This window comes from Polyodon spathula, chromosome 34, assembly GCF_017654505.1.
Source record: "Polyodon spathula isolate WHYD16114869_AA chromosome 34, ASM1765450v1, whole genome shotgun sequence".
NCBI lineage: Eukaryota > Metazoa > Chordata > Actinopteri > Acipenseriformes > Polyodontidae > Polyodon > Polyodon spathula.
Genome location: NC_054567.1, coordinates 259,338 through 279,412, shown reverse-complemented (window position 1 = coordinate 279,412; position 20,075 = coordinate 259,338). Strand labels below are relative to the sequence as shown.

Sequence of the window (20,075 nt, the reverse complement as noted above, 5' to 3'; positions counted from 1 at the left end):
TTAAAGATCAGACTTCATTCTGCAAATGGTAGTGACATACCAGCTTTGGGACTTTGGCATACCATGATTCAACTTGGCACAAAGGAAGTGGTGCATCTAGTGGTCATCGTACCATCACTCAGCACGCCTTTTTTTATTAGAAGCAGATTTCTTGGATTGAAATCGATGCATCTTAAACTGCAATCAGAAAATGTTTCACATGGGGACCAAACTATCCCTTGGTTCAAAGAAGGTGAGCTACCTGAAACCTGGGTGGAAAGTGAGGAAGAGCAGTTACAGAAACATTGCTCCCAGTTGTGGTGTGTGACAGTAACCCCAGCCAGTCACCTTCTAGGGTAAGGATGATTGAGAGTTCCTCCAGTCAAGGCTATATGGTATCACGCACTCTCATCTACGGTGGTCAATCTCAGTTCCAGGTCCGCATTGTGAATGTGCAGCCTCGACCTATTAGAATTAAAAAGGGGACTGTTATTGCTGAGGTGGTGCAAACTAGAGCCGGCAATGGGGGATGGGATGGAAGCTCCATCTTCCCAAGAATTGTTTTAAAAAAATGCATGCTGAAGAGAGTCCCCTCTCCGTGGATGAAAAGCAGCAGCACTTCTAGACCGCCATAAGAATGTGTTTAGCATGCATGATAGTGACTTTGGCTGAACCAATGCACTTCAGCACCACATCCACACTGGACACAATGCCTCTATCCTGGAAGCCCTCCGTCGCATGGCTCCGCCCCAGAACTCTGCTTGCCAACAGCAAATACAAATAATGCTAGACCAAGGCATTATCTAACTATCATCAGATCCCTGGCCTGCTCCAGTAGTAATGGTTCGTTGAAGGATGGGACCTGGAGGTTCTATACAGATTACAGGCAACTCAATGCAGCAACTGAAAAGAATGCATACCCCTTGCAGAGAATAGATGATACCCTCAATGCCTTGGGGTCGGCCCAGTACTTCTCTACACGTGACCTTACCAGTGGCTACTGGCAGGTCGAAGTTTGTCCAGAAGACTGACCCAAGACAGCACTTATCCACAACTTCGATGATCATATAAGATACCTGGGATAAGTATTCCAAAGACTGCAGGAGGCTGGCCTTAAGGTGAAGCCAAGCAAGTGTCACTTGCTACGTGACACGGTTCATTACCTGGGTCATGTACTGTCTAAAGAGGGGGTTGCCACAGACCTACAGAAGGCAGCTGCAGTCTAAGAATGGAGTGTGCTTATCCTGATTTTGAGAAACCTTTTATCTTGGACACAGATGGTAGTGATACAGGAACTGGAGCAGTTCTCTCACAGTGCAAGGGAGGTGAAGAGAAAGTCATAGCTTATGCTAGCAGGACTTTGTCTTTGGCTGAACGCAACTACTCTGTGACCAGGACAGAACTTCTTGAAGTGGTGGTATTTACAACCTATTTCTGTCATTACCTGTTGGGAAAGAAGTTTGTGTTAAGAACTGACCACGGGTCACTCAGATGGTGACAAATTTTTAAGAACCCTGAAGTTCAACTTGCATGATGGGTAGAACAGCTTGGACAGTTTGACTTTGATATTTTGCACTGGGCGGGAACAAAACATCAAAATGCTGATGTGATGTCTTGTTTAGTGCAACAGCAGAGCACAGGTGTCTGTCCTTTGTGGGTTCTCCCAGTAGACAGTGGGGTGAAATGCATGCGAGTGGCACAGACTGAAGATCCAATACTTTGCATCGTCAAATGCGGACTAGGTAGAAGCGAGACTGATCCTCTGGCTGCGCTTGCAAGGGTTAATCCCATTGCCCTACCATATCTCAACAACTGGAAAGAACTGTAACTTTGTCAGAGGCTGATCTGTCACAAATCCCAAACAAAACATCGTCAACAGGGGGAGCTACAAATTGTGGTTCCAGCAAAACCAATCCATGGAGGACCTGAAGATGGCCACTTAGGCACAGGAAAAACATCGAGGAAGTGTCACAACGCTGGCTGATTGGTGACGTCAGACCCAGAACAATAACACACAGGACAAAGAGACGTGGAGTTTGGTGAAGCTGAGTGCTTCCTTGCGCTCAGCATTTAATAAATGAACAAACAGTAAATAAAAATGTTGTAACAAAACAAACAGCACACGGCACTTGAGGCCAAACTAAACAGACAAACAAAACAGACTACACTAAATGAAACAGACACTAACAAACATCGGACAAACAGACACACACGGTGAGTGAAATCAATTATTTACTTTTCCTTCTCTTTGTTTTTAATTTTCTCCTCTCCACACTCATTCTCCACTCACCGAACACACAACCCCGAGTGAATGAAAACATGCTGCTTTTATGCAGCTGTACCGAGACTTGATTGCTAATTAATCATTCAATTGGAGTTTCGGTACACAACACGTGAATTAATAAGTGCAATTCCCTGTGCTCACATATTATTAAATTTTACCTGCACGTGAAGTGCTGTGCAATCCTCGCGCCTAAATACAAATATATATTTTGCTTGTAACCCATATTACATCCTTGTCACAAAGACAGCTGCAGTGGGTGACGTCAGACAAGAAACAGGAACCGACTCAAAACACAGGTTTTGGAATGGTGAAGGCGCTGATGCACAGTTTAATAATTAAAGAGACAGAAAATAAAAGGTTTGTAACAAAAACAGCACACGGCACGTGAGGCCAAAATAAATAGACCTCTCCCCCCTTTTTCATAGCTGGCAGCTCCCTCTGGGGGGACTCCAGCCTCCAGAACTCCTGCAGCAAAATTGCTCCGGGGAAAGGTGGTCTCCTGACCTCTCCCCCCTTTTTCATAGCCGGCAGCTCCCTCTGGTGGGGCTCTGACCACACAGACCCCTGCGGCCAAGCAGAGGTGACGGTGACCCCTGGCGAAGCAGTTCCAGTGACCCCAGGTGAAGCAGAGCCGGCAGCCTCAGGAGATGCGGAGCGGCAGGCAACCCCAGGTGATGTGGAGCGGCAGGCATCCTTGGGCGATGCCAAGCAGGCATCTTGGGCGAAGCGAGGCAGGCATCCTTGGGCGAACCGAGGCAGGGAGTCAGGACAAGCTGGGGTGTGGGTTTTAGCCCTCTTCTCGGCCACTGCAGCTGGTCGGTTTTAACCTGTGGTTCCCTCAGCAGCCTATGCAAGGGCTGATGAGGACAGCCAGCATCTAGTCATGGTCGTTCTGGTGCAGGGAGAGGCAGCTCCTGCTCCTCTCCCCCTGATGGTGGGGGAAGTGATACCAACAGGCATTCATCCTCTGCTGATGGGAAAAGTGATACCAGCAAGTATTCATCCTCTACTGGCGCTAAGGGACCCAGCAGGCATTCACCCTCTGCTGGTGGACGGGGACCCAGCAGGCATTCACCCTATGCTGGTAGACGAGGACCCAGCAGGCATTCCCCCTCTGCTGGTGGACGGGGACCCAGCAGACATTCGCCCTCTGCTGGAGGACAAGGACCCAGCAGGCATTCACCCTCTGCTGGTGGAGGTTGCGGAGACAGAGACAGCTCCTGCTGCTCTGCTCCTCGCGGTGGAGGTGGCGGAGACAGAGGCAGCTCCTGCTGCTCTGCTCCTGCCGACAGAAATGGGAGCGGCGTGTAGTCTTCGTAGTCTTCTGGCAACGGAGATGGGAGCTGCAAGTAGTCCCTTCAGCCCAATGAGGATGCAGGTAGGCGTGGCTCCTCCCACTGGGAATGCAACCTTCTGGGGCAGTCCCATATCGGTAGCCAAGTAGTTGATCACCACGGCTGCCGGGTTCACAAAGGGCACTGGGTATAAATGTTGTTCCCAGCGTTCCCAACGTTCCCCATCTCTGGCCCACAGCAGGTCAACAACAAGTGTGAGGTCCTCCCCGCACCTCTCCGGGTCCGACACCCAGTCCAGCATCTCCTCAGAGGACGGGAAAGGTTCCGTCACCTCCCTCCTGGGCTCTAGTTCCTCCTCCTCCTGCAGTCGTTGCTGCCGCTTTCCTGTCCCGCTTCTCCCCATTTATTATTATTATTAGTATTTTTTTTTAATCCACTTTTAAACTGTGGTCCCTGCTCTGGTCTGCGTCTAGGAGGTGCTGGTTCTCCCGGTTCTGACACCACGTGTCACAAAGACTCAGAACACAGGTTTCGGAATGGTCAAGGCGCTGATGCGCAGTTTAATAATTAAACAGACAGAAAATAAAAGGTTTGTAACAAAAACAGCACACGGCACGTGAGGCCAAAATAAATAGACAAACAAAATGAGTAGACACTAACAAAACAGGGTGGACGAAAGCTACACAAAACAAATAGGGTGCTGGTGCTTCACGCACTCGTAGCAATTGATATTTGTAATTACGCTTCTCCTCTCTCTCTCCCCTGTTCTTTCCATTCCAGAACACACAACCGTGAGTGAGTGAAAACATGCTGCTTTTATGCAGCTGTACCGAGACTCGATTGCTAATCATTCATTCCATTGGAGTCGTGGTACAACTGCACGTGAATTAATAAAGTGCAATTCCCCGTGCTCACATATTATTACATTTTACTTGCATGTGAAGTGCTGTGCAATCCTCATGCCTAAATACAAATATACATTTTAAATACTTGTGTTACACAGACCAATTTATATCCCGTGTACCAATAACTATACACCAACATTAACACACAACATACAACACAAAATACACATAGGAGCGGGGCACTTTGCCACACCATGTACCAATGACTATACACCAACATTAACACACTACACACAACATACAACACAGAAATACACCCAGGATGGGGCAACATTTCCACAGGAAGGTTCAGGAAAGGTCTTGGTGGTCAGGTTGGCGTTGTGATGTAAAAGACTGGTGTCGTAGCTGCAGAATCTGTGGTAGCTGGAAAAATCCCAACCAAAGAGATGACCCATCCTGTCTCATGACTTTTTGAATGTGTTGCAGTGGACCTGTATGGAAAGCTCCCTGTAACACATGAAGGGAATTGCTATATAATGGTTGTGGTGGACTACTTCACAAATTGGCCCCAAGTCTTTGCTATTCCTGACATTAAAGCCAAGACCATCACACGGACATTGGTTGAACAGTGGGTCAGCAGGTTTGGTGTTCCGGAGTCACTTCATTCTGACCAGGGGCGCCAGTTCGACGCAACCCTTTAAAAGAGATGTGCCATACTCCCCCTATCACCCTCAATTAGATGGCTTGATCAAGAGACATAACCGCACTTCAGGGCAGATGTTGGCCATGAGAGTGAAAGATTGACAGCGTGACTGGGACAGACAACTCTTTTATACCTTGTTAGCATTTTAAAGTAGCTCACAGGAATCGACAGGAATGTCATCACATGAGCTGCTTCGTGGAAGGAAAGCTAGGCTTCCAGTAGACACAGAATAGGGAGCTCCCCTGTGCCAATACTGAGGACATTCTGACTATGTCAGGGAGATGAAGTGATGGCTAAAGCGTGGGAGAAAATTAGCTACAATCGCAGAGCAACACAGAGACAAAAACGACAAAGGGACTGACCTTGACGTGGGCCGTACGTCATTGGAGCTAGGTGTGAACTTCCTGGAAGTTACAATGCAGAGAACCCCACACCTCATGACAGCCCCAATCACTCATCCGGGGAGCAGCAACTGTGCAGCACCTCTGGAACACAGCTATTCATTGCCACTTGTGGATGGTTTGGAACGAAGTGGGACAAGTACTCCATTACCTACATGCATGAAAACAAGTACTGATTCCCCTGAAGCTATTTGTTTGGACACTTCAGATTCTGCCACCTTTGATGGTTTCCCTGTAGATGACAAATGTGTAGAAGAGTCAGCCTCAGCAGTACCAATAGAATAGGGCTGATGAGAATTTTGGGAGAGGGGCGACCGGCCTCTCAGCTTTACTGTAAACAGCATGGTCCCGAAGTCCCAAAGGCCACAAAGAAAGAAACAATGCCCTAAAGACTGTGAAGAGTAGCTCCATTTCACTGGGGAGTTGCACACAAACAATTAGGGGATTGAGCCTCTGACATGAGGGTGCATCTTCTTCAGAGGGGTGAGCCATGTAGCGAAAACTAAGTCACTGCAAGGATTTAACATATATGTGCTTACCAGGGTTATTAGATTAACACCACAAACAGGGTTGTGCATGAGGAGATGGTTTTATTATTTGTAAAATGTGCTAACATTTGAGAGAGTATGATTAGACTGGGAGAGAGGCGGTTTAAGAAGGGAAAGAACTTTGGGTGAGCTCGTCAGATCAGCAATATTATTGTTTAAAATACCAGCTAAAACAGAGTCAGCTGGTTGTCAATATAAATTGTAATGGGGTACAGTAACTAGCAGCGGTAGTAGTGGTCTGCTGAATTGGTTTGATAACGATTGGGGTGAAGACAAACTCTTGCGAGTCGAATGTCCCCTTTCCAGCCCATGTACTAGTTTAGAAATCCTCTCCTATCGTCACAAAACCGGTGTTGTAGCGAATCAGTAGACTGGGAGAAAAGTGGATCGCGCAAGGAAAAGGAAAGCGCGGCAGCAGTTTGATTAAAGGGAAGGTTAACTACATCAATCAACATTTTCTATCTGGTCATTTTATTTGCCAGATCATATGATAATGTGTTCACACACCACTTTCTTTTTTATTTTATTATTTTCGGTCTGTAAAATATATGTGCGATGCAAAGTGTTCAGTTATACTGGAACTTACATCTCTCTTTATACTAGGCCAAGAGTTAAACACTTGTCAGCTTTTTTCTGCCTGTTAAAATGTCATTGTTAATCAGATGTCATCGATGTGTGATCGCAAAGATTTATTTACTGTACATTAAAAGGTTTTACACGTCAAAATGTTGTCAATCTTTAATTGAAATTAAAATGTTTTAGTAAAACTGACAGGTGCCATCCTTGGAGGACTGGAAGACGCGTGACAGCGGCAAGGGCAGCATAATGAGCACCTAGAGGAGCATGCTGCCAACTGCTGGCTAAAGCAAGAACCTTCCTTTTAGGGACTAAAAGAAAGACTGCTTGTTTAATTATAAATAATTGAGATCAGTTCACTTTTCGATAATTTCATAGTTTAAGAGTTTATTTAGTGGGTACAATATTTAGGTTTATTTAAAGGCAAGGGATATACATGTTCTATTTCATAGAAAACAATTCTTTCCTCTTCTGTTGTTACTTTAGGGTATTTATCTCTACAGATATTATAGGTGTGTGTGTGTGAGTGTGTGTTTGAGTAAGTGGTTTTTCTCCGTATTACTCTGTCGCTATTCTAGATAAGGACCTGTGACGGAGAGCGAATGAATCTGAATCAACAATCTCCCTCTCGACCGGTGAAGGCACTGTACAACAGGAGCTGCGGGCTTCCTACTGAATGGTTGGGCAGTTTATCCCAGGGACAGTCGGGAGCCGGCCATTCAGGAAGAGGGCGGCGTTACGGTACCTGGAGTCATTGCCCTAGTATGGTGAGCGAAGTTTCAGTCATGAATTGGAGGAGACGTGATTGAACTAGCTATCGGAGGGGGTGGGGCTCAGGGTACTTTAGGGGGACGTGACGCCATAATCGGCTCCTTTGTTGTGGTTAATGGGAGGAGACAAGGACGGAACCTTGAATGAAGTGTGGGTTCATTGAGAAGTGTTGTGTTTGTTTTGCCAGACGGCTGATACGAAGCTGGAGCTGCAGCGAGAAGCCCGGACCTGAACGCGCACGAGCACCAGCACTCAGAGCACCGCACCTGCACCAGAGCACCCAGTTTGGAGACGTGTTTTTTGTGGTTATTATTTCGGGACTGCAATCCCTTTGTTTTGTAGCTGGTAATACCCATTGCTGGGTAGAAACAGCTTTATTATTTTGAGTCCAGTTTTAGCTGGCAATACCCATTGCTGGGTAGAGCCAGCTTTATTATTTGAAACCCGGTTTAAAGGGCATTAAAAGAAACCTGACCGGTAAACTTTGTGTTTGTCCTTTGTTGGAGCACCTCAAATCACCTATACACCGGAGCACTACAAACCACTTTGCCACAGGACCCCATCCTGGTACCCCCCTTTTTCCTACTCTCTTAATTTTATTTATTTTATTTCCCCTCCCTGGAATAAGTGTTGTTGACTGGCTTTAGGGGGGGATCACCGCCCAATTTTTATATAACAGGCTATCCTGCTCTATTCATTCCTTTGTCTCTTCGTAAGTTCATTTATTTTCAATCTAATTTAAATTTATGTTCCAAGAAGATAATTACTGAGTTATTTAAATATTCCCATTTTAATTTATAATTTGTGTTAATTGTTAATAAATCTACTGTTCTTTTATACTCCCCATCTTCCCCTTTCCCTGTACTTTTTATATATTCTGTTAAATAAATCATGGTTCTGCCCCCATACGAAGTCTGTCTTCATTTGGTCAGTATTAATACTTCCAAAGTGTTCTATAAAGTGATCTGCTAAATGTCTTTTAGTCTCTCTAATATATAGCCTGTTGCACTTTTTGCAGATGAAACAATACACAATTCCCTTGCTAGTGCAAGTAAACTATTCATTAATGGTGCTAGAAGATTTAGGACCATGAATTTCCAAATTTTTATTTGTGCGTTTACAGGTTGCACAATGAGTTCTCTTGCAAGTAAAAGCGCCTTTTGAAGTATCATTTTCAGAAGGGATAGAGCTGTGGACCAAATATCCTCGCATGCTTTTGTCTGTCCTGTATGATATTAATGGAGGTTCTTTAAAAAATACTGCCATAGCTGGATCCTCTTGCAAAATTCTTTTGAATAATGTATTGTATTTTTTTGTTTTTGTAAGATGTATATTAGATGTATATCAGTACAAGAGGTATACCCTGATTTGCATCTTGCTTTCTTTGATATAGGGCTTCATTCCTGTTTAATGTAAATATCTGCTTGGCTTTATTTGAAATTTCTGCCTGACTCCAGTAGCTTCCCCAAGGTCAAAATGCCCCCATATACTGTCTCTGCACAATAGTAAATATTTATTTTAAACCAAACTTATTTAACACATTATTTACAAAGTATATTCTTTAACTCCATTTTTTGGATCCCAAACACTTACATTAATTTCTTTGTTTTCCCACCTGTTGGTTTACGTTGTCTTTTCACATTTTCCTCATTTTCTTTAACCAATCCCTCACTATATATATATATATATATATATATATATTATATATATATAGTATATAACAACATATGTATAAACAACATTAATATTTAACTGCCGACGGCTGGAGTACGTCGCATTGACGGCTGGAGTTGACGATGTCCTTTTTAGGCATTTAAATAGGACTACTGGCAGGTCGCACTTTATCAGAGCTCCTGCCTTTCCTCTTAAAATCTTTAGAAAACAGTTATTTAAAATTTTATTTTCTTTTTACAAAAATCACGTATCTGAAGTAGTAGGGCACCTTTTTATTTAAAAATCTTTCGTTTTTATAGGTTAGTTTCTTTAGAATTAGTGTTTGTTTTGGATTGTTTGTTTTCCCTGCACTTGCCTTCTAAGTGGAGGGGCGGCCATTTTGATTTTCCTTTCTCTGTGTTTGTCTGATTTCTTTCTTTGAATTTTGTCTTTGCTTTATCAATTTTATTTTCAGTGCTTTTTAATTTTATAATAAAAATCACTTTGTTTAGTTTCTTTTAAAATTATTTTTAGTGGAGTGGAGTGCCTGCACCGGGGGGGGGGGGGTGTGTGTTTTATTTGTTTATTTTAAAACAAAATAAAAAATGTATTTGTTTGATTTAAAAAATAAATTAATAAAAAATCACTTTTCGTTTTTTTTGTGTGCACCTGCACTACTGGGGTGCAGGGGTGTGTGCATATTTTATTTATTTGTTTAAAAATAAAATAAATAATTATTTTGAATAAATAAATTAATAAATAAAAACCCTTTTGTTTTTTTTTCTGTTTGTTTTGTGCGCCCCTGCACTGTTGGAGTGCAGGGGTGTGTCTGTTTTATGTTTTGTTTGTTTTGTAAATAAATAAAAATATAAATAAAAATGAGTGGACAGGCTCCACAGGCCCCTAAGTGGGCAAAGGAGGCTGCTGGGGAGGCTGCAGCCCCTTTTAAAACTATGACCAGGAGGCACGGGTCAGGTGCCTCCTGAGTCAACCTCTCAATAGAGGCCATGGTGAAAGCCATGGCCAAGGTGGTCGGCTCGGCGACCATCGTGGCGGCCTCCAAGATTTATGGCAAGGCCATCTTCTTTTTAAAATCGGAGGTTGCCACGTGTACAGCTATTGAGAGGGGTCTCGCGGTCGGGGGGATTTACATCCCCGTAGAACCCTTGGAGGGATTGGGCAGCAGGGTCATCCTATCTAACGTACCACCATTTATACAGGATGCCCTGCTTAAGCCCCACTTGCAGGCCCTGGGGGAGCTGAAAACAGCCATCTACCCCATCCCCCTGGGCTGCAAGGACCAGCCCCTCCGCCACGTGCTGTTCTTCCGCCGCCAGGTTACCATCCAGCTGGCGGAGAGGGATGCTGTGGAGGGCATTTTTGTGGTCCCCTTTCAGCGGACCAACTATGTTATTTTCTGTTCCTCGGAGGAGGTGCGGTGCTATCACTGCAAGGAGCTAGGGCACCAGAAAAAGAGGTGCCCCAAGCTCCAGCAAGACGCAAAGCCACCCGCGCCCACAATGATCCCCTCCAAGTCCACTGGCCCCCGGGGCCCTCAAAGAGGCCTGCAGGGGGGGGCAAAAAAATACCCGTCCCCCTCCCAGTAACATCCGGGGGGGAAAGGGGAGAGAAGGCCCCTGAGGCAGCCGCACCCTCCGCTCCTTCTGAAAGCGCGCCGGGGGAGAAGGCGGCTGAGTGGACCATGGTCGCCCACCGCAAAAAGGCGGCGGCGGCCAGGTCCACCGAGGCAGCCAAGCAGCGGGCGACAAAGCCCGCCACCGCACCATCTGGTGGTGGGACAGGGGGAGTCCTTGAGAAAGAGACTCCCTCGATGGCACCCCCCGAGAGACAGGGCGGCAAAGCCGCCAGAAAAACGAAACAACTCATCCCCAGGGGTGAGGAGAGAAGCGCTGCCGGAGGTGAGCTCCCCGTTGCTGTGACAGGGCAGGGGTCCGTCTCTGGCAGCATCAGGGGGAAGAGGGAAATGCGCCTTCCCACGTGTGCACGCAAGTGCACATGTACCGGTCTCTTGGTGAGGGTCCCCGGGGGGGGTGAAAGAGGGCCCACCAAAACCAAAGCGACCGCCTCGGTTTCCCTCCTCTACCGGTAATGTGGGCCCTGGCCCTCGCGCTGTCACAGAGGGGGAGAAAGATCCATCCCCCGAGGCGGTCCGGGTCTCCACAGAAGAAGCGGAGCCCATGGAAGAGGCCCCCGCTGAGAGGCCGAAGGGGAGGGAGGAACCTGAGAGGGCAGAGGGAGCCCTTCAGGTAGTTCCCCTCCCCGTCACACAAAAGACCTCGGAAGCCCGCCCTGACTCTACCATTGAGGGGCCTGTCGCTGAGGGGGCGCAGAGGGGTTCCCAATAGAGAAGCTGCCTCGGGCACAGCCTTCCTCCGACAGCGACACGGGTCCGGAACCCTGTGTTGCCAAGGAGGGGGCGACTGAACCAGCTACCGAGGCAGAAGCGGGCTTCGCAGATAACACGGAGCCCATGCAGGCGACCCCCGCCGAGGGTCCGGAGGGGGAGAAAGAACCGCCCCTCCCGGAGGAGGAGCTGCCTCGGGCTCCCCTCCTGGGTGGGGAGGGGGAGATGGAACCGGCCCCCAAGTCAGACATGGGCTCCGCTGACAACGCAGAGCCCATGCAGGCTGGCCCTGCCGAGGGGCCGAACAAGGGGGATGAAGAGCCCCCATTAAAGGAGCTGCCTCGGGCTTCTGTCTCCTCCGGGGACGAGGGTCTCGGCCCTCGTGACGCCGAGGGGAGGGGGATAGAACCATCCCCCGAGGCAGAGGCGGGCTTTGCAGAAAAAGCGGAGCCCACGGAACAAACGGCCTCCGAAGCGCGGAAGAACCAGGGAAGACGGAAGGCGCCCTCGAGGTAGATCCCCTACCTGACGTGCAATGGGGTCGCGAGGCCGGTCCCCGACCCACCACGAGGGGCCGGCCACAACCGCGGTTATCGAGGGGCGCAAAGGAACCTGCGCAATCTTCGCGTCCTGGGCCTGCAGGGGGGCGGGGCACCGGTGGCGGGACTCCGGCCCTACGAGCACGGAGACCCGTGTTCGATTCCCGGCCAACGCCCGACGCGCAAATTCCATCCAAATTAGCACTACTAATAACTGTAATAATTGTTGTTGCATATGTACATGAAAACACAAAAACAACAAAAAGATGAATTTATAATAACTGTATACTAAATCATAATAATGTATATATAGAAAATATAATAACGTGGTGCAGCAAATAGAAAATGTATGTAGTTTTAAATACATATTAAAACGCCAATAACAATATGGAAAACCCTTGGATAGAGAGAATTTTATAGAAATTGACATATTGCTAATTCCTTTCTATGATAATTTCTTTTCAAATGAAATGAAGCAACACAATGTGCTTAGAAAAATTAGAACTTATTTTATTGATACTTTACACATCAGTGCACAAAAAAAGAAAAAACAGACATGAAAAATGCAGCAAACTCACACCACAGGCAAACACAGACTACACGAACAGCACTGCTCAGTACATTTGCATGATTGAAAATTAAAGGTATGTCTTTTGGGACCAATATGTGTACAATTTGAAGAGGTACATGTCTGTATGTGTAATGAATTGTGTAAGAATCTTTCCTGCCCAAATAAACAATCCTAGGAATTAATCATGGATAATACAAAAACATTCAAGCGGACTGGATTGATCACTCCTAAGGTGACTGTGGGTGTTCTGTTTCAATGTTGAGGTCAGACAACCTTTGTTTAGAAGTGGAGACACCCCTTCCCCCTCACACGTCTAGCTGTCTCAGTTAAATCAGTAACAGCCAAGAACATAGTGGCCAGTACAGGTAAGATGCAGAGATGAGAGAAGGTCTTAGAAGAGCAATGGTGGTAAAAATAAAAAAAAAGGATGGAGATGATTCTCAAGTTGTGCTTAATTTACAGACACGACAACACTTGCTTACGGGGCTGACAGCAGGTAAGAAAGTTAAAAGTTAGAGTTTTATTTATACGTCTATATATATGTATATATATATATATATATATATATATATATATATATATATATATACATACATACACACACATAGATTTGTTTTTATTTACATATATTATAATATTTACACCCCGCTCACCACCCACCAACTGCACAGATGATAATAAAATAAGAAATTGTAAAAAAACAACAAAAATAAAACAAAGGGAGAAGGGATTAAAGTTTCCCGGCACGCATTTCAGCCAGCCACTGTGCCACAGTTTTGCCCGAGGAAGCAGAGCAGAAGGAAGTGTTGCCAAAGTGGCTGTGCCCAAACTCCTTCCACTTTGGCTGTCCGCACAGACCACACATGTTCTCTGCTCTCTTCCGCTCATACTTCCTCTTGGAACCCTCCTCCTCCTCCTCCTCCTACGCCCTCTTTTTGTGGCGCCAGCTGGTGGTCCTTGGAACAGGACGAGGACCAGCAGCAGCCGCCGAAGAGGAGGAAGGGAGTGCTGGGGCATACAGCACAGGGATGACCAAGGGTGCCAGGGCTGGGGCGATGGTCCGCACAGCGGCCCCGGGGCGGTTCCTCTGTTTTGCCAGACCCGTGGCGTTTGGGGGGCTCAAAAAGACGTACTGCAGGTGGGCGTACGTCGGCGCCTCCCGTAGCAGTGGGTGCGGCTGGGGTTGAGGCTCCGGGTCCACTGCGCTGGCGCTAGGGGGCTGCACCCCCTGGAGAAGGACAGCCTGCTCCTGCCCGTTCTGGCATTTGTTGTGCCTGAAACCCTGCAAATGCACAACATTGTCAGTCTTATGGTTCAGCAAAAACACAGTCACTTGTTTGTGATATTGTGCATTTTTTCTTTCAGCCTTTAACCTCAAATTGTATGGCGAGTGAGATGTGGTCATTCTTAATGCACATGTCGCCATTATGCTTTTCCAGGTGTAATGTCACCAGTATCCAGACAAGAGCCGAACCTTACCATTGAGACAGGGTGTGCTGGTTTAACTTGAACAGCTGGAGGGTGGTCTTCTCCATCAGCCTCAGGTTGCCCAGCACCAGCTCTCGGACTTGGACGTAGTCCCTGAGGACAGCCGCCCACCGGGAAGTCCTCGCACCTGCGGACCTGGTGGAGGACAGATGGAGGCGGCAGAGCTGAACGCAAACGGCCTCTACGATCCGGCTTGTCTACGGCCACTGGGCAGGTCCTGAGCGCTGTCTGAGTAGGCATCTGCAAACAAGCAAAAAAATAAGTAATAAATAATAGTAGTAAAAAAAGTTTTAGTAGTAATATGAACATGTTTACATTTTAGGGGTTTGTTTGTTTGTTACAGTTGTAATGAGATTAAAAGATACACAAAATTACCATTTCAGGCTGACCGTGCCCGGGGTGAAAGAGCTTGCGCTCTTCGTGGCCTTAAATCGCCCCTGAATCAGCCTGTCCTGGTGACGGGCAGGGTAGATGAGGCACTGCTTACCTCCTTCGGGGGAGGAGACACAACACCTCGATGAGCTCATCTACTTTCTCCTCCGTCAGACAGGCCAACTCACGCAGGCTCACCAGACTGCTGGCCAGGAGTTGGACGTGCTGGTCCTCGGGGGTACCATCAGGTCCACATGACTCCTGAAAACACGGAAAGGAAATCAAACTTAGAGCCGTGTTAGCGTAGATTGTGGCTTATATGTAACAGTACGCAGAAAGGGAGACGATGAACATCTACGCATTCTGCTCACCTCAGGATCTCTCACAGGTGAACCTGTAGGAGCGAGAGCCCGAGAAGACTCCTGGCGCCGAACCTGGGGAGGCACCGGAGGGGACGTCCGGCGCTGGCGTTTCCGGGGCGACGCAGTCCACGAAATGTCGACCGGACCGGACTGGACTGCCGACGGGACCGGAGCGACCAAGACTCGGGGCACGGACAGCACTGCCAGCGGGTCAACGAGGCCAGGGATGGTGGGGTCCTCGACCTGGTCGCCCGTGTCATCCTCAAAGCCCTTGTCCTCGACATCCAGGTACTCGTGTGCAGCCTCGTCTGGAGCGTCCGGGTCCAAGTCGACGGCCCGCAGCACATAGCCTGTTTGAGAGTACAGGTACTCAACCCCAATGAGCTCTCCTGCAGATACAGAAAGAAAACAAACCAAAAAAAGTGTAAGCAGCTGTAGCGTTTTCGTAGTTACAGTTGCAATTAGTTGACAAGCAGTAAATGCTTAACAAGTAAATGCTGTTACATACCTGTATACTCTCCAGGCTTGGTGAAATCCTCAACCAGATTGCAGCCGAGCAGCTTCTGGCTCAATCGGTTGAGGGCATGCTGCAGAGAGCCACTGTAGCTGTGCAGGATCTGTCGTGGGCCCACCACTGCAGCTGCAGCGCGGCTTGTTCCACCTCACCAGCCCCTCCAGCAGGTACGCCTGAAAGTGCATGGCGCTTGCAATGGTACCTGAAAAACACAAGAGAAACGGACGCTCCGGTAATGAAAACACACTCCAAATGGGCTCCCACGACACATCCGCCAAAAGGACACGATACACTTTGCTTATTGTTGGTCCTGGGATACCTGGGATGAAGAGGTTGAGGTGAAGATGGAAAGACTCCAAGGAAGTGGACCCGCGCACGCAGCGGTAGACTGGCAGTGTCACGTCTCCCTTCGTGAGCTGCCCGGTCTTGGTGTACAGCTATACAACCGGGGGATCCTGGATGCAGTGGAGGTGACGTCTCTGCACCAGCCAGATGGCCTGGATGCGGTCGTGGTCCAGCAGCGGGATGCCCATCGTGTCCCGACCCTTCTCGCCGTCGAAGGTCTCGATCAGCTCCTCGATGAGCCGTGCCGTCTCCTCCGCTCCCCGAGTCCGGCAGCGACAGTGGAAAGCCAGCTCCTTCTTGGAGATTCTGGCCGAGACCTCCGTCAGGCCCGACACCCGCTGCTTCCCCTCGAGCTCCGACCGCTTGGCCTCCAACAGCTGCCCCATGAAGGTGCCGTGGCTCTCCGTGGTGCAGCCTGCTGCGAACCGGCGCATCAGGTGCCACAAATCGAGCCGGACGACCAGCTGGTCCCACTCCGGGAACATGGCAGCAGCCTTCGACCCCCCTGTGAAGGTGCAGCAGTCGCGGTCCATGTACAGCAGCTGAGGGGGAGCCTCGCCGGCTTTCCGGTACCGCTGCGTCAGTCCGGCAGCCATGGGGAGCAGGCCCTCGCCCTTGTGCAAGGTCAGCACGGACATGAGGATCTGCCCAAACTCGTTGCCCACGTTGATGGATCAGGCGGCCGTGCCAGCAGCAGCACCCACAAGCTTCTTTGTCACCTGAAAACACGCACGGTATTTAGTGAGCTGATCTTTTTTTTTTTACATTTTTCTTTTTTTTTTCATTCAAAAACATGGCTGTGAGGTTACTGAATAATTTTCACCTTCTTGGTCGAGTCCATTTTCAGGATGGACCTGAATGTGGAGGTGACCCTGGCCTTGACCTCTTCCAGCCGCTAGAGGACACTGAAGCCGTACACTCTCAGCAGCCACTGGGGTCCGGGCACTGGCAGCATGGGCGGGGGTGTGGTGATGTTAGGCTGCGTGATGCCCGGGGCCAGGAAGGGCTCGAACTCGGCGAGGTACCGCAGGGACCGTTGCACCCAGGCCTCGCTGTGCTGTTCGCACGGCGTCTTGTAATACTGGATGGCACTGTTTCCCAGAGAGTACGCCCTCATCAGCCTCAGCAGCCTGCAAGACACAGTTGTTAAATGCGCACCATCTCGACAAGAAACGACAAACCTGCACGGTGTAAAAAAATACGATAATAAATACACTTACTGGTACGTGAGTATTGCCGGGAAGTTGATCCGATGAGCCGGGTCCAGCTGATTCATCACGGTACCAGACCAGCCAGCCACCTTTGTCTTGCACTGACGGCACTCCAGGTACTCAGTGGCCATGTCGTACCAGCCGTCGACACTCAAGACCCTCCGGACGGTCTTGTACAGCCTGGCGCCAGTCAGCTTGTAACCGTGGCACTCGGGCTGGGTGCACATCAGCTTGAATGCCCACATGCGGTAGGGCATCCAGAGAAACAGCGGACGGCAGAAGAAGGAGCCCGGCGATGCTGGAGGCTGATTTTGGATCAGCCGGTTCTGGGGAGGAAACCACCACAGACGCAGGTCCGAGGTGAGCTCCAGCTTCCCAAACCTGTTCCTGATAAACAAGGCCCTGGCGATCTACTGGTGCTGCTCCTTTGGCAGTGACTGCTTCCACCCCTCAGGCACAAGCACCTGCAGGGAAAATAAAAACACATAAACACATTATCAAAAAAATTAAGAAATATACACACGCATTAAATATGCAATACAGGGCACAAACTGCTTTTTCACCGTAATGGAAAAAAAAAAATCTCATCTCAGCACTCTGTGCTGGCTGCGGTTGTGAAGGCTGCTCTGCCGGTTCAGCCATCGGTGGGGAAAGCTCTGCGACCGGAGGGATCTGTACTGGACCAGCTTGTAGAGCACACATACACTTGACATGTTACTAATGGCATACATGCACTACACACTCGAAATGAGCAAGCGAGCGAGCATGCGAGCGAGTGTGTGTGAAGCACGCTTGTGATTAGCATCAGAATCTGCAGAGCTACAAACTACAACACCACTACAAAAAGCAATTCATGAGCGCCTAATCTAAGGAGGGAGATGAGGCATGCACAGTGTGCAGGGAACTCAAACGAGTGAAGAAGGGTGGAGAGTGATGTCATTGTAATGTACAGTGAACACACTGTCTCTCGCCAAGACCTACCTTACCATGTTCGAGGAACCTCATTGTTAGCTAATAAACACAGCAACTCAAAACAGTCAGTTTATCACCTACCAAAAGGAGAGTTTCCATACTGAACAATATGGGATTCAGACACTAAAATGATTATATATTACATTAATGTTATACTCACTGGGAGGGTCTGCGTCACAGATGGCAACCAGCTCCGCATCTGTGACCACCTCACAGAAGCCAGGCGAAGCTGGCTGGTGCTTGGACACCCCTGGAAAGTAAAAAACACAAAATAGCATAAGAGACATTTATGTGATAAATGAGTACATAATAAAGAGAAATTAAGCATTATACTTTCCTCCAGCTGAAGGTACATGGGCCCGACCTCCAGCGCGTTCGAACGCAGATGGCGGGCGCTTGGTGGTGGCGGCGACGACGAGAACACAGGAGTCGGGGATGGCGCTGAGGTCCCAGGTCGAGCGAGGATGCCCTGGGCCTGGGCCTGGGCCTGCCGCAGAAAGTATTTCTGGAGCGCTTCCATCTGCGTTCCAGGTCGGGTTGTCTTCCGCCGGATCCATTTGACGTACCGACGAGACATAATACAGAGTGTTATGTGTGTGTGTCTATTTGTAGTTTTTGGTGACATAATAATAAAAGTAAAAAAATCATTATTCTATACAAACTCTCTCCTCTCCTTGTCCATAGCCTCGTACAAGTCTCTCCAGGTGACGTCTCTGTGCACCCCGAAGGCCACAAGGCGCAGGTCCTCCTGACCAGGCTTGGAGGAGCGCAGCCGGGCTATGTCCTGTGCTCTCCGGTCCCTGACAGCCGAGGCAAAGTCAGGGAAAGCACAGGCGTAGCTGGTCAGGGCGTCCTTGTTGGCCATGAGGGGTGACGTGGAGCTGTCACCCTCCCGCTCCTCCGGTGACTGGTCACCAGACACGGCGTAGCCCACATCGTTGCCCAGGAACCAGCGGAAGGTTTGACCCCGGTACTTACCGAACTGCATGGTACTCTTGCCGAGTATCAGCATGGTGTTCCCGGGGTCGCCTCCCTCCGACACGACGTGGGCCACTGCATCCCTCCGGACCTATTCTGCTGTCCTGACTGTAAAACAGACAGTGCCCGGCTCCTGAATGGCTCCTGAGACACTAGCAGCTTTGGGGGAGGGCTTCAGGAGAAGCTCCTTGGACCCTGCCACCCTCTGAAAAACTCTGTCCATTGTCGATTACAGGAATACAGGTATGAATAACGCAAATTTTACATGTTATTACTTATGATGATGAAGACCACATGCCAGAACTTGAAGAAGCTCATTCTGTTACTTGATTAAGCTATTTTGTTACATGCTTCAACTTTTAATTCACTTGTAATTGCAGTAGCTACAATTTATTTTACACTCGCTATAAAGGAGGCACTTTACCTTTGGATAAAGTTTTGACTCAGTTCTGTGAAGGAAAGACAACTTAAATTAGTTGTGTAGCATTTGGGTTCCAAAAAGTGTCTGTATTACAGTAAAATATATATATATATATATATATATATATATATATATATATATATATATATATATATATATATATATATATATATAAAAACAGTGTTATGATAAACGTTGCAATACATCAAGAGCAATTACATTAATGAATGACTAGCGCTTTATATATCGACTAAATATGCATAGCTAAACGTAAACACAGAAAGCCCACCAATACACACGGTAACAAAAACAAAACAAATACATTAATAAACGTTCATGGTTTTCTCTCAACAAAAGTCGCAGTGTATTGCTATTTTTGTTTTCTTTTTTTTTTTTTAAACAGCTAAACATTAAAAGCCCAATACAGGCGATAATTCGTAACAAAAGGAATACTTTATGAAAGAAACGTATTTTCGCGACAAGAATGTAGTGCATAAATTAACACAAAGCACGATACTCGTTTAAAAATATGTATTAATAATTCATAGTAATAATAATAATAAAAATAATAAATAAAATAAAAAAGTCGAGTAGATTTACTGTTATGCTACCATTAATCATACTAATTCGTGGCAATATAGTCTTGTTATTCGTTAAAAAAAATACATGAATACAGTAAGAGACGGGATATAAGTCGACATACTTAAACAGTTGGAAAAATAGCATTTTCATATTAATAAAATACTGCCCGAATGTCAAAACTCACCTCTCTGGCTCTGCAAGCAGTTCAGAATAACTGCTTTTTTTAATGGCCGCCCCTTACAATGTTGAAACAAATGTTGGAACGGGCACGCGATTTGATTGGCCGCCTGTAAATGTTGG

At 47.7% G+C, this 20,075-nt stretch overlaps 1 protein-coding gene across 1 annotated transcript; it reads right to left on the bottom strand.

Moving 5' to 3' along the window:
- Nucleotides 1-13,204: 13,204 nt before the first annotated feature.
- LOC121303604 lies at nucleotides 13,205-14,622 on the bottom strand. The gene is made up of 3 exons (XM_041234386.1): nucleotides 14,506-14,622; nucleotides 14,010-14,258; nucleotides 13,205-13,812 (listed from the first exon to the last, which is right to left on the bottom strand). The coding sequence occupies exons 2-3, from the start codon at nucleotides 14,256-14,258 to the stop codon at nucleotides 13,453-13,455; spliced, it is 609 nt and encodes a 202-aa protein (XP_041090320.1). The 5' UTR covers nucleotides 14,506-14,622; the 3' UTR covers nucleotides 13,205-13,452.
- Nucleotides 14,623-20,075: the final 5,453 nt, after the last annotated feature.

Bases quoted from the DNA above. Each gene is read 5' to 3' on its own strand.
- LOC121303604 (XM_041234386.1), bottom strand. From the start codon at position 14,258: ATGCCTACTCAGACAGCGCTCAGGACCTGCCCAGTGGCCGTAGACAAG. The intron at 13,813-14,009 runs GTAAGGTTCGGC...GTGCATTTGCAG, and splicing joins CAGCACACCCTGTCTCAATG to GGTTTCAGGCACAACAAATG.